Raw genomic sequence first — 15,274 nt, 5'->3', positions numbered from 1 at the left:
TTAAGGGAACTACAGAAAGGAAATGAGCTGTAACATGGGCTGAGATAGACAGTGACACATCCTGATCACCAGTGTAGAGGAGGAGATGCGACTTCACTCTCGCTTGGGCACAGCGGAAAACAACTGGCAAGAGGCTCCCAGGTCCAGGAGTCTACGCGAACAAGTCAACGAGAATGCATAGCACGCTTTGTCTTCCTCGGCAGGGATGAAGGGAAATGTCCAGAAGTTTCTGGCACTTCCAGAAGAGGAAGTACGAGGAAACCTTGTTCTGGTTAAAGTTGGATGGACCCCAGCCTTCATCTGCTGAAGTTGAGTCTCTAAGGCCGGGATCCACACTTAAGTTTGAGAACTACTGCTCTGAAAGATAAACATAACTCGGTGGAAATTCCAGAGCTTTACTATCTAAAAAACAAAGCACACAGGACTCCGTTGATATAATCATGCATTCTGCGCTCTACACCAGCATAGTTTAAGATGCGTTAGCAATGTCTCCAAAATAAGGTTAAAAATGCAAACCCCAACAGTTCATATCCTACAAAACCTTACAGGTCAAATAATAAACCTCAAGAGACTAAAAAATTGTATTTCCAAGAATCTGCAAAATATGACCTCCTTTATTGGCAGGTGGCACCCACCTAAATCACCCCTAAATCGGGACTCCCTGGGGAGACAGTCAGTGTCTTCCTCATTGCATCATGTATCTAACTTTTGCATCTGAACAAATCAGTTATTCTGATTTTCTACTTGGTTTTCTTTGTATAAAGTGATCAAAAATTGTTTTTGAAATAAAATTTGAAATCCTCTGTGACTCCTAAATTAGGTGTTTTAAAACATTAGCAAGAAGACATCCCTGGAAGATGTTAACTAAGCAGCTTATTAAAACACAACGTAGCAGCATTTGTACCTGTTCACTGAGTTAAGGAGGTCACAAACGCAAGGCAGACAGTTCAAGTCTAAGAGCCTTCTCCCGCCTTGAAATCAAAACTGCTACCTTTATGGTGAACTGTGCATATCCATGCATGCCAAGCTCTTTGCCTGCCTCGTAGTTTCTAGCACCGACTGACTACTTTTCCAACATAGTATTCAGAGTAATCACAAATGGCTCTGCAGTCTCTAATCACACGCAGTCAGATCCGGTTTCAATCTGTCTGCCAGATGCTCTTAGGATGAAGTTTGGCATCTTTGCCTAGACAGCAGAATTCAGGTTTGGTCACAGAGTTTAGGTGCAAGATACACCTATAACAAAGACAGAAGGCAGCAGGTGTCCAAAGGGGAAGGAGAGGGCAAAGGTAAGCACAGGAGAATTCCCGGAACCAGGAGAGAAAAAGGATGAAACCTGGAAAAGATCAGGAACATCTTTGCAACTAGAGCCAGGACTAGTGGAGCAGGCCTTGGCCTGCAAGGGGGAGCATGCCCTGGCCATAGCAACTAAGCTGTAACTTGCTGGTGCAGCAGCAGCAGTTCTGTAGAGCAACTCCACAATCTTTCAGCATAGGCAACAAAAAAAGAGAATAAATAGGGTACCTGGCTGGAATTAGGAATTTACAGCTGTCCCAGGCTTGGGTTTGTTGCAATTAAAACACCTGCCTGTATTGTAACACAGCCGGATAAGTCACGTCTTAGAACACCAGCATCCCCCGAGTGCTGGTTCAATCCCACAATGCTCCCTTTACAACCTAGCTTTCTGCTAGTGCTCCTTGAAGAGGAAGCTGTCTAAGGACTTGAGCTCTCGCCACCTGCATGAGAGACCCGGACAGAGTTCCAGGTCCCTAGCCTTGGGCTGATCGGAAGTCTTAACAGGTGGAGCCATTTTAGAGTCAACCAGCAGAGTAAAGATCTCTCTCTCCTCTCTCTGACACTCTGCCTTTCAAATAAATGAATGAATGTGTGTGTGCGTCTCTGAACATAAAATGTAATAAAATAAAATACCTGTCCTAGAGAAGGCTATTGCCCAACGGTCACAGGACCAGTACAAAGTGGCTTCAGGAAAGCAGCATGGCCTGACAAACTATAGCAGGGCCGCTCTCAACGATGCAGAGAGGAAATACACAAACCGGAGGCGGAAATGGAGAGCTGGAAGCAGGACATTGCCTCTGATTCCTCCCCGGCTTTCCTCCTGTCTTATCTCCTAGTCCCAGTCCTTTCTGGAGACGGATTTATCTGTTTCTCCATGACTGTCTCCTGAAGCAAGATAGTTGAGTAAAATCCACACAACCATCTCCCAGGGTGGCATGCACACTCCCAGGGGGCAAAATTGTGTCTGCTCAGGAACTGAGAAGTTCAGAGGCTGCCTGAAAGCTCAAGCATTTAGCAAGTGACAATGATAAAAGAAAGGGCGCCCCCTCCCCCACAACTTCATTTTGTCCAACTGCCTAGGGCCAGCTTCTCAGCGGGGACCTGGAAGAGGCTTAGCATATCTCTGTGGTTACAACAGGAGAACTTTATCTAAGCCAGACACTGTTGATACATTACCAGTGAGATTTCATACACTGTGTGCCACAGGAGGCCACCTATTAAGAAGGAGGAGCCAAGTACAACTCCACAGTCACAATACAAGGTCAATTAAACACCTGAGCACAATCTCAGGTTTTTGCTACCATGGCTCCAGGCTTTCTGGGGACCCAGCAGTCAGCATGCTTAGTGTTAAGAGCGAAGCAATTTTCCTGTTTGAATAAACAGAACTGCACTAATACAATCACACTACTTCAGCCAGCCATATAATCCACACCCAAGGTAAATCAAACACAGTGTGCGCACCCCTAGTGAGTGGAAGATTACCTGTTACAACTGCCCCCAAGTTATAAGAAAGCCACAGCTGAAGCTGGTAACCAACACTCAAAGCCTGAAACTTCCTGTATTTATTTCCTGAGCAGTTAACACCACCATTCTTGGTCTGCTCTCATAAAAAAAAAAAAAGGCAATCCTGGCAGCCAGAGCTCTGGTGCCCCCCCACCTGGGTACCAGCCTCAGTGTGGCCACCCTGACCCCTGGGACCCACACAGGTTACTGTGTCTGTACCCCGAGTCCCACTATCCTCACTGCAAACAGACTAGAATACTGCCTCCATGACTGGCCTGTGCAGATTGTAACACACTCAGACATGCAGTATTTGTTCATTAGGATTCTTACTCCAGAGACAAATTCCACTGAAACGCACAAAAACCTCTTCAAGGTTTTGCTTTTGTTTTTGTTTTGGGCATTTTCTTGCCTCCTCCCACTCGCAGCATCTCTGAATACATGTCTCTGAGACAGAACAGAAACTTGCAAATGCGTGAATCTTCAGTTTCTCTAGGGTGTTTGCAAGTTACGCTTTTGCTGAATGCTATGCAACGTGACATCTTCCCTGCTGCACCAAAAGGACCCGAGTTAATGGCCCAAAAAGTCAAGGAAGACTGTTCGAGAAAATGAGTTTGGATAACATGGGAAAAGTAAGGGAGGTGCCTCCTGGGGGAGCTCAGAAATCACAAACACCCCTCAGTGGTAAAATCTGTTTGCATGTGAGGCCCAGGCTAAGGGATTTTTTTTTTTTACTTTGAAATTACAGATAATTTTTGAAAAAAAATCTTTCACAGAGAAAGGACGACTATCTCATATGCAAGTGAAAATCAGAAACTAACAGCATGCACAAGTTTCAAAAATTAGTCACCGGTTACCATGGCAATGCAAATATTACTTAACAAACTCGCTAGGCTATAGCTGACCAAGAGGATGCTAAACGCATTATTTTAAGAATGGAAAAAGTTTGCTTTTAAGGAACACTTGCAAGAAGCAAGATGAACCTTGGCAGCAGATGGAGGGCAGCCTAGGTCCCCCTAGGTCCGATCCTGCAGCACCCAGAGTCCCAGGCCCCTCCCGCCCATGGGTCTCACACGAACAAACAGCTGTGCCCAGGAACAGCTGTGAGAGGAAGAGCGATGACATTCTATTTACAAACAAAGGGCTATGGTCGGGAAGAGGGTTCCTCTGTGCCTAAGTTCCTCATAAAAGACTAATCCCTATGCCGGTCCACAGGCAGATTCAGGTGGCCAGACGCCTTCAAACTCAACAGAAAGAATCCCTCAGGAAAAACAAGATTTCCCAGGAATTTTTGTCCTTCTCTCCAGTAGCTGGGATTTTCTGAGTAGATGTGAATTTTAATTAGGAAAAAAACATATGCATTATAAATGTTATCAATTTTTAAAGTAGACTAAGAAACAGGCCCTGGAGCAGTATCTCTGTGAGTACCTCCTGGGTATTCCATACCAGAATTCTCTGGGGTGTTCCTTCAAATGCTTTTCTAGCCCAGGCCACATGCAAAGCACATTTCATCTGGGTCTGTGGGTTGGAATCTAACCTTGCACACTTTTCAGAGGTTCTCTGAGTGGTCTTTACCTTCTCTAAACACTGAGACCCTCATGGCTAGTCATCACCAAGAAACTGAAGCCTTCAGACAGAGTGCAGGACAGCTACAGAGGTCACAAGCCAATGTTACTTAAAGGCAGGACTATTCATGATGCAAACCAGGGTATAGCCCAATACAATCAACATGTATGATACATGAATCAAATATTTCACATGCAAATATTTCAGACACATACTCTGACCTAAAGCACTCTATTGCATTCCAATTTCTAATGGTCTCCTGACCAACTAAATTGGGTTCATTACTCACAAGTGGAGATGAACAGAACCATCATGACATATTTAACTGCTAATATTGACCTTCTGTTTATTTATACCCTCTTCTCTTCACCAAAAATATCATGGAAGTAATATAGGTACAGTTTAAAATAAAAAATATGGAGAAAACGAAGACAGGAAATTAAATGTTTATGGACTGAACCAAAGGGAAAGTTAACAATGGAAATGCCTGGCCAGGAAAGCTAATCCACTGGTTACCTCGCAGCTTTCTGGCAATCAGTGTGAGGAGGAAAATATGATCAGTTATAAAATTCCCAGCGCCCACTTGAAAAAACAAAGCAACTACTGAGAAGCATTCCCATGCCTCTGGCCAACACCCTACCTGCCATGCTGCAATCTTCAGGGTAGAGCGAGTGAGTCTCACACGGAGTAGAGTCCCTGTTACTGCCTCCACTTCCTATCACCATGGTTTTCATGGATGAAGTTACACTCACTCAAGGGACTACAGATTAGGACAAACAGCAGCTGCTGGACAATGGGGCCCTGTGGTCACCTGACTCACCTCTCAAAGCATTTTGTACTCCCTTCCGTTCCAGCACTGGCCTCCCTGTTGTCACCACAGCTGCTCTCTCAGCTCCCTCTCTCCCTGCCAACCCCACAAGGTTACATTTCCAGGAAGACAAGATTGGTTGCTTTGTATTTCAGTGAGTGCTCCTGGAAGTGGAAGTGAATGCTAAAACACTCTAGGGCCATTGTGGTCTTCATGAATTCCTCCTTCTCCAAGCAAGTTAAATTCACCCTGGAGAAATATAGGATTCCCAAGAGCCAGGGAACACACAACGCCTGCACAGGCCACATGACAGAAGGTGTCTGGCCACTGTTTTAAGTACTGCAGCCAAAGTGACAGGTTGCTCTGGGAGAATAATCTGAGAACAGAGAACTAAACTAAGTGTCCAATGAATTCCTTACGTACTCAATCAGAAAGACAAGTAATTAATGCATTCACTAGTGGAAGATAAACCACTAGTAAATAGGACTTGGAAATGTAGTTGAACTTCACTCCTGAATGGGCCAAGTATTGTCTTGCTGATGCTAAAGGAGTGGTTGTTTGCTTTATACAGACCCTGTTTGCATGGATGGCAGAGATGGAAAATTTAAAGCAGCGTGTCTAGTCTAGTCCTGAACACCAGTTGTGATTTACTCCCCTTAAATATAAGTTTCCCAGATCAAATAACGAGGTTGACCTACCTTTTCGGTAATATAGAAGTTTGAACTATCGGCATGTTGCAGGGCAAAATACTCATGGTTGGCAAGAGACCACCTGAAACATACAAGTATAAACTGATCAGAGAAACAAAAGCGGTCATTTTCACAGGATAAGATGAAATTAAAATGTTAGGACTGGATACCTGCCAGTATGAACAAACACCATAAGGCAGTTCCTAACAAAATGACTCTCGCCTACCTTCCACTAGCCTGAGACCAATCATTTCGTGTGCATCTGTCTAAGCCTTGTTTCGGGTCTACTGCTCACTTGCAAGCATTTCATCATCAAAGCTAAGGGTGGGGATTTAAATACAGATTGCTATTTTCCACTTTATTTTGAAGGACTGAAGCAGAGAGAGGGAAAAAAAAAGCAGTGGATGCAATTTGAACTCATGATTATTTGGCACATTGCAACTGTCTGAGTATTCAGCTTTCCCCAGTCAGGATACTGGATGCAGACTGGACTCTCCAGTGAAATCTTCTAAGTCCCATGAGATTCAAGGTAATACTCCATTCATGCTTCTGCTTTAGAAGCTGAAAACCGTCCCGTGACTTCCACATGAGCTCTTCCTTTGGATTGTTTACAGCAGCCAAAGAGAAGTAGGAAAGCCACATGGGTGCGAAACCTCAGGCTGCAGCACAGCTGCCCAGTGATATACCAGATGAAGCTTGTATTTAACAGCAGAAATCTGCAGCACGCAGCCTGCTGGTTAGGACAAAAGGAAAGAAACTTGCCAAACCAGATCAAACTAACCTGCCTATAGGCACTTTAAAGTCATTTTCCACTTTCTTCCACTGTTCTTTAAAGAACTATAGCAAATTCTAGGTAGAAATGGGTGCATAACTTCTACATGGTGATTGTTCCTGATATTCAGCAGGACAAATGATGACTTGGACTGTTTACTATTCCCCAGGAATTACTATATTAGCCAGGGAGTTTATAGACTAGAGTCCTTGAGGTGAATATGGAACTGCACTTACCCGTCACAGACTTCCTTTATTATGGCAGACAGTGGCTTTTTCTGCAAAATAACAAAAAAGAAAAAAGGAAACATTTTGTTAGTTTCATTTCACTATTTTAAATTAAACAAAAAAGAAGAAGAAGCCTGGAAGAAAATCGAAGCAAGAATTCACATTCACTATTCTTGGTGGTTGCCAATGAACCTTTTAATTTTTCTCAAGGTAGCAATCTCCCAGCCATCACCATCGCATTTATTAATGATTGATTACCCTTTGGGAGCCTTTTCCTTGTATCATATTCAATTCAACAGCATTAAAATCAGGATGTTCAAACATCTCACAGGCAATGGATGCCCCAAGGTCAAGTCACAACTCAAGTTCCTCCAGTAATATATGAATCAGGGAAGCAGCAGCTTAACTTTTATGCAAACAAGCTTTGATTCATGTTTTTAGCAGAACGTGCAGCAAATGGAAGATGAGGCCTTGCAAAACTGCTCCAACAAATTGCACAGAATTCTTTTCCCAAACGTAGCCCTGGGTAAATGCCAGTCATGAAGCAGCTTGGCCCAGACATATGCGAGCAATGTGACCATGACAGCATGTGCCGTGGTGTCAACTGGTGGCTGACTACAGCTGCACCCTGGCACTGCACAGCCACAGTTGTGCGCTGCCTGTCCCTCCAGCTAGAAGGAATGTAGCGTAGGGACACCCCTGCTCCCCAAGAGATGTCGAAATTCCTTCTGCTTAGGATGCAAACAGATTCTGCCTGTCTCCTGGGGTGGGGAACAGTGCGTCCACCAAACCAACTAATCACAAAAACAAATGGAAAAGAGAGGATGAGAAATCAGAGAGGTAAAATGAACACATGGCCCTGATTTTCACACACAGCCAACAGAAAAGTCATGGATAATTATCAACAGGGTCTACCGCTCCCCTTCTGAAAGGCACTGTGTGTGCTGCTGGCTAGAAAGGGATCTAGAACAAGGCAGGTTGAATCTACAGGGTGATCTACACTCACTGTGCTAGTTCATCTGTAACATGGGGAGAGGGCTTATGTATCCTCCCAGGCTGTGACAAAAATCAAAATGTCATAAATTAAATTAGAATTTTTTTAAAAGCAAAAGACTCCTAGAAGGCTGGGACTGCTAGCCCCTCTCACTTTACTAAAAGAGATGCAACTTCTCCTAGGAACCTTGCCGTAAGACAGTGTACCATCTGCCTGCTTTCTTGGGACCTCTGACTGCTGTGCACACAGTCCCCTCCAAGGGCCTCTTTGGGTCTGCTCAAGGCTCCAGCTCCTCCAATGAACTCCCATCCACTGTAGCTTCAGGCCCCAGGCTGCAGTCACCATCCAAAGAGTTCAACAAAAGTTTATCTCTGCCTACAGAAGGAGACCCAGAATTGTTGAGGAGTGAAGATATGCTGGGCGGTTATCTTGACAGCTGGAGACATTGTGCTTTGGAATAAGATTAGAAAGGGTGATATGAGGTGGGGGCAGAAGGGGGTAATTTTGAATTAGTGTTTAAGTCACTCCTTGAGATACTCACAGACCATATGAGAGTGCTTGAGTCCAAGCCCCACTTCCACCAATCCCAGTTCAGCAAATGCACATCAAGGGATGAAATGCTACATCAAGTACTTGGGCCCCTCTATCCACAAGGGAGATACAGATGGAGTACTGGGCTGCTGGCTTCAGCCTGGCCCAACCCTGGCATTACGGACCTTAGGTGCATAAACCAGCAGATGGTTCTGCTTGTCAAACAAAATGATAATAAATTTTAAAAGTGCACAAACAGCAATTGTGTTCCACAATGATGTGTGTAAGAACTTATTCACTGTTGATGGGGTAGCTGCTGAGCTGAGAGGTAAATGTGTTCACAAAGTCCAATGGCAAAAGGACTTTAAAAATGAAACTTGTCCAGCAAGATGAGGATTTTGCATTTCCACCTGCCAGAGATTCCTCTAGACTACTGTTAGGAGATGAGGCCCTTCTCAGTCTCTTAGGACCAGACCTTACTACTTTCACCCTCAAAACTGAAACACAGCAACAGGCATTGTACCACAGTGAATCTCCCATTTAGCATACCCACATCCCACACAGGAGTGCCCAATTTGATTCCCATCTATTCCAGTTTATTGCTAATGCAACCCTGGAAGGCAGCAGGTGATAACCTAAGCACTTCGGTCCCTGTCAACATGTAGGAGAGCTGGCAGGAAGTTCCAGGCCACTGGCTTTGACCTGGCTGTTTTGAGTATTTGGGAGTGAACCAGTAGAAGGAAACTAGCTAACTAGCTAAGTAACTAATTGTGTGTGTTGCTCTTCCTTTCAAACGAACAAATTAAAACATAAACAACAGGGTCAGAGTTCCATCTTAAATTACAAGGAAATAACACATCAAGCAGGGTTGCTCTTGAGGTAAGTGAAGGTAGGCAACTGTTTCCAAAGTCAGACTTCTTAGCTTCCAGCTCTTGGAGGAATAAACCGTGAATTTAATTCAGGTCTGATTCATAGGTTCAGGATCAACTTTAAAAAGAAATCTCTGGGGTACTATTATACCTAGAATATTCTGATGTTGGATATATGAAAGAAATAAAGACCATGGAAATACAAAGCTTAGAAATTTAATAGAGAAAGATTAAAGAAAAATGAAACCACGGAGGGAAAGGAATCATGGTTAACTGAACATTCATAATGTAGCCTTGCCAATTAAAGGGAATGTTATGTAAGGACAGGGATGGGCCCACTGCCTACATCCTGGCCTTTCTGTTTCATTTCAAAGTTAGCCACCACCAGCAACACCTAACTTCAAACGCCTTTCCACAGTTCTCACCTTCCTCTTCCCATCTGAATTCACTACCTCTTCTCTCCGAAGCTCCCCTGCCAAAGCTACTGTACATACTGCAAGTTGCACCAGTTCATGGGAAATGGAATGAAAATGGAAGCTTGTTCTGCAGCAAACAATTCTGAAATCCATGCAGATGTCTTCAGAAACTTCATGGAAATATATATTGTTAAAAAATGACCAATGACTTCAAATGGTGTTTTGTACCAAAATAATTACGTTTTAATTCTACTTTCCATTAATTTTCTAAAGTATCATCACATTTCCCTCATTCTCCTCTTTCAATTCTAGTTTCCATTAGCTTTTGTTTTGGTTTTGGTTGTTTGGCTTTTTTTTTTTTAAGATTTATTTATTTTTATTGGAAAGGCGGATATAAAGATGGGAGGAGAAATAGAGAGGAAGATCTTCCATCCAATGGTTAAACAGCTGCAACGGCTGGAGCTGAGCCAATCCAAAGCCAGGAGCCTGGAGCCTCTTAAGGTCTCCCACGCGGGTGGAAGGTCCCAAGGCTTTGGGCCGTCCTCCACTGCTTTCCATTAGCTTTTTAAAGTATGATCAAGTTTCTTCCATTCTCCTCCACTTGTAACCAATTCAATAAAGTCCAAAAAGTCCTTGGTAGTTCCTCTTTGACCTTCAGCCTCCTAACCACAAGTTTCTGTTCTTTTCTTCTCTGATTTTACTCAATCAGTCACTTCCCCATAAATCTCATTCACTTCAACTGTCCTAAGTTGATAGGTCTGGTCTCAGGCACTCTTGCAAACATGACTGTTAGATGTCGCATTCTCCCTCTCCTTCAGGCAAGTTATGATGTATGTAAACAAAGTGACCCCTCACCAATCACCAGCCTCTCAGCCTGCCCTAACAGTAGCATGCTCCTCTCCAGTCCTCCTCGCGCCACTCTACCCCACCAGGACTTCTGTGTGTTCATTTACCTAGTAATGCCTTTTTTTTTTTTTGCTACCTAGTAATACCTAGTAATAATTCACCATAATGAAGTAACTCATATATTAACTCTTAAGATAAAATTTCTTACCAAGGTATGCAGCCTTCTCCTCTACGGTGTCCACAGCCTGACCTGTCACCTTCTAACTACTCTTCTGAGCTCCTGGCTCTCTTCATTCCAACCCTTGTCATCAGATATATCCCCAGTGTTACCACCACTCTAGCCCCAGCACCTTGCTGAGTAGCTGCCCATCATTAGCAACTACTCATCACAATATCCTAGCAAATGCTCAACTGGTAAACCAACTCAAATTCTCATCTTCCATTGGTTCCTCCCCTCAACTTGCCTACTTGGGACAGTTCTTCCAGGTCCCTTCCTAGTGGACCTGCCCTTGCCTTGTCTTTCTTCTTTACCCTGTCCTGAGACAGTGCCCTTGATAACATAGCTAAGTCTCATTGTTACTCCTCCACAGCCTTTCTTCTCTTCATCCTTTCCAGATACGTCCTACCACATTTAAGTGGTAGTTCAGGTTCTCCTCTGATCCCCATGTCAATCACAACCAGATAGATTTCTCAAACTAACTTTGTTCATGTGACTCCTTGGCTCAAATATCCTCTATGGGTCCCCAATTACTGCTAAAAGGTATAAACCCTTTAGCTTGTTAGGCATAGCTTTCTAGAATCTGCTCAAGCAAGTCTACGATTCTGTATATTTTCCCATGCTTCTGACTCTTTTTTTTCTAAGTTTTATACACACAGCTCCCCCAAAATCCCACCTGCACATTTTGATTTGTACCATTTGGTCTACTGAACATCTTTCCTTCTGTAATAACTCTAACACTGAACTTCTACCTGTCATTTAACATCCATGTCAAAAACACCTCCTGTAAGCACATGTTTCCAGTCTCCCCAGATAGATGCAACTATTCCCTCTCTGCATTTAGCACATTAAATGAACCACACCTGAGGCCTTTATACATTTGTCTTATCTTCTCATCCCTTAAGACATATTAATTCATCTCTGTAGTTTTCCCCAAGCCAATCCCTTCATACCAGTTAACACAGTATGTGGGTTGTAGTAAGATCTAATAGAAGATAGAAAATACAGGCATTCAATATCCCATTAATATATAAAACTGAAGAAAGATGCAAAGCAAGCTACTTTAAAGGAAAGCTTGGATTAACCAAAGCATTTCCTACTTCCTACCATGTAAACCACTGCTGGGTTATTCTAAGCAGCTGCTTGCCATAAGCTTTGAGACACGTGCAAGCTGTCACTGCTCCCTGCACAGAATCATCCGCTTAGGAGACCATGTGATTCATGACTTGGAAGAGCATTTGAGTTGAGGCAGCTGACCAAGAAAGAAATTCAACAGATGATAAAACAGATATTGTTCAAATGACTGTCACCATTGGTAAGTCTACTGTCATAAATAAACAACAACAAAAACAAACGAGCCAAGATAATCTGGTACCACTGTTTTCCTCACTTCCTATGTCAAGCCCTCAGTTCAACATGAGCTCATTGTCTAATAAGTAAGTTTCAAGGCAAATGCTAACTTTGCCCATGGACTTATATATAAGTTAACATTTGCCCAAAAGACTATGTAACAGGTTTCTGTCTATCTGTCCACTTCTCTCAAGACTTGGGAACACGGTGACATGAGTAAAACACTTGAGTAAAAAGTGAGTAAAAACACATGAATAAAAAGACTCCTGGTTGTCCAGTCAGCAGGCCATCAGTCGAACCTGCCAGGAGAGCCCAGCCAGCCCCATTCTACCTATGATGAACACTGGCAGATCCTGATTGCTCAACCACTTCTTGCTACCCAAGGCACCTGTCTCAGGAACTTGACCAAGACCAAATACTCCCTGCATCTCTGCTTTGACACTGGACTACTACTAAGGCTGGCAACATGCCAGTTGTGCCCACATGCCTGTTAAGTGTCTAAAGACAGTGGGTTGCAATTCCCCATTCTAGGATTCACTGCTCAGACCCATGCTTGTCCTAACACAGGCATAACCCAAAACAGAGAACCTGCCGCAAAGGAAGGCAAAGGAAGTTCATTTACTCCAAATGTGTTTAAGTTCATGTCAAAAAAAAAAAAGTCCATGACATGATGTAGTGTCAATGGATAGAAAAGCATTTAGAAGAATGACTTTTAATCTTTTTACTTTTTAACTATCTTTCCTCAACTAAAAGTTTTTGAACAGCCTTAGAAGACTTCCTGGGATTGAATCCTTAGCATCTGCAGACCTTGGCTTTGTAACTTTCAGCTCACTTCTCTTCTAAAGGATTCCACTTTCTCTTCTGTAAATAAGGATACAAGCAGCACCTTGCACATTCTACTTGTGTAATTAAGATATAAAATCCTTGAAATGGAACCTGGTATGATTAGGATATCACATAAATGTAATAGATGACTAGTTTCTTACATTTCTTTTATCCCCTGGTTGGACACTTCACAGTTGCTTTGAAAAGACTGTTGATCTAAACAATGAAATCAGTGCATGAATGGTTATCCAGTATACTCCTTTCTCCATGACTAAGGGCTCAAGATCTCAGTGTTGCCCTTGGTACTTGTCTCATCCTGCTGATCCTTGGACTCATGGATGTATATTCTACCAATCAGATTGCCCTTGCCTTAAAGGTAGAGATTGCCTCTGATACTGTCAACTCACAGGTGCACGGCGCTGGGCCCTCACAGGCCATGTAATTAATGAACATTACTCAAGAACACATCTTCTTTCCTCCGACCTGCATTATCTTTCCTTCCCTTCTGGATTTGGCCTGACTTACTGCCGGCGCTCAGTAGAGCAACTGCAGACAGAATATAGCAAACAGAGGCCGGAAGCAAGCCCCAGTTCCCATCAATCAGTCTCCCTTCTACATGGCGTGGTTTCACAGTCCTTTCATTGCCAGACTGTTTTTCCACAAAGACATAAAGTTTGTGGTCCTGGGCTATGAAAAAGCCTTTCTTCCATTCTTTAAAAGAATCTGACAGATGCTTTATTCTGACACTTTGAGGCAGTACAACACAGCACTTGGGATTTCACTTTGCTTTTATAGATGGAAATTCATTGAACATATTCTGCACAGCAGTTATGAGTAATGTTGGCCCAGGAAGAAAAGAAACTCAGCTTCCAAATGTCAGGACACCACTGAGAAAGGATAAGCATGTTGACTACAACTGGCACAATGTGACCGGCAGAAACTTTGATGTGGAATAACCCCTCCAGTTCCCAGAGGTGCCTCGTGTCATTGTGTCCATGACACTACTCATTTTGTAACAATTTTAATCTTCTGCAATGATCCTTATAAGTACTCTCCATGCTCTGAACCATGTGCAAGGTACTTTAAAAAAAATGTCTAAAGAACTCAAATATACATTTTTTTCAAAGATTTATTTATTTTCTACTGGTAAGGTAGATACATTTCTTTAGTTAAAAAAAATGGAAAATCCACACATAGGCAGGGTCTCAAAAAATTTCATGAAAATACATATGAAATAAAACATATCTTTAATTTCGTAATTCAAGTGCTTTCTCAAACACCCTCCCACAATCTGATGGGCTGCAAAGAGGTATACACATACTCTTTTTAATAACAGTCTGATGAATTTGAAAATATAAAACCCTACTTTCCTGAGGCAAATTTAGCTGATTTTTGGGAATAAGATATTTTTATTCCAATTATGCCAGGAATCACTGACACAAGCTCCCAGTAATTATCAAAGTGTCAATGGGCTTACCACAACCTCTCCACAGCAGCAAGCCATGTTTCATGTCAAGTTTGGAAACCAAAAAGTAACAGACAAATGCCATCTTCTCATTGACAAATGATGATTACCATCAAAAATAGTTTACTAAAAATGGCTTGTCTTAAGCTCCATGAAACTAATTAAATATTAGACTTTACTGAGATAGAATAAAATCTGTGTGTTATAAAAATAGATGGACTATGAAATAAGGGAAGGCATGAATAATTAGCACTCAAACACATCAGTAGATTAAAAACATGAAGACATATATTCTTGTTTAGATATCCAAACAGAAAAGAGACCTTTAGAAAGATTGTGGAAAACAAAATTAAAAGGTAAGCTTATTTTATTGGAAAAAGAAAAAAAAAAGGAAAATTGGAAATCTATGCTATCGAGTATCTCTGAAAAGCTTGGGGACATATCTATTACAATTAAATAATGTATGGATTTCTAAACCTTTTGTATCAAGGTTAACTTGTCTTTTAATTCCATTTTCCACAAACTTTGAAGCATTCTCATACTTACAATCATTGGAAGGGAAATTACAACATTAGAAAATGCCAGAAACATACAAATGGACTATACAAAAATGAAATTCAACTTCTACCAAGGCTGATGGGGTGTGATTCTCCTTGCTAGCCCCTTATTATTTTATGTAGTCCTATACCATTGGGAAATCATTAGGCAACGCTATTTGTATCAATGCTGATCTGTTATTTTCCTTGCTAGCCCTGTACTATTTTACTCAGTCCCATATCACTGGGAAATCATCCTGAATAGTATAGTCTTTTCCAAGAAGTATTTCCAGATGACTCTAGACCCACTGACAGGCCATTTTACTCCACCACATGCTTGTAATCAAGTGTTCCCTTTTATGTGGAA

General features: G+C 42.3%; 1 protein-coding gene across 5 annotated transcripts in view; it reads right to left on the bottom strand.

The window, feature by feature from the left end:
- ELMO1 (engulfment and cell motility 1) overlaps positions 1-15,274 on the bottom strand; it is a 497,188-nt gene that overhangs the window by 373,287 nt on the left and 108,627 nt on the right. For all 5 annotated transcript variants that reach the window (XM_058677989.1, XM_058677988.1, XM_058677992.1 and 2 more), the window contains 2 exons: positions 6,868-6,908; positions 5,869-5,941 (listed from right to left, as the gene is read on the bottom strand). In XM_058677989.1, the coding sequence (XP_058533972.1) occupies positions 5,869-5,941; positions 6,868-6,908 (114 nt within the window). The remainder of the gene's footprint in view (positions 1-5,868; positions 5,942-6,867; positions 6,909-15,274) is intronic.

The sequence above is a fragment of the Ochotona princeps genome, chromosome 20, assembly GCF_030435755.1.
Source record: "Ochotona princeps isolate mOchPri1 chromosome 20, mOchPri1.hap1, whole genome shotgun sequence".
NCBI lineage: Eukaryota > Metazoa > Chordata > Mammalia > Lagomorpha > Ochotonidae > Ochotona > Ochotona princeps.
The sequence above is the reverse complement of the archived record's forward strand: the minus strand, read 5'-3'. Positions and strand labels throughout refer to the sequence as shown.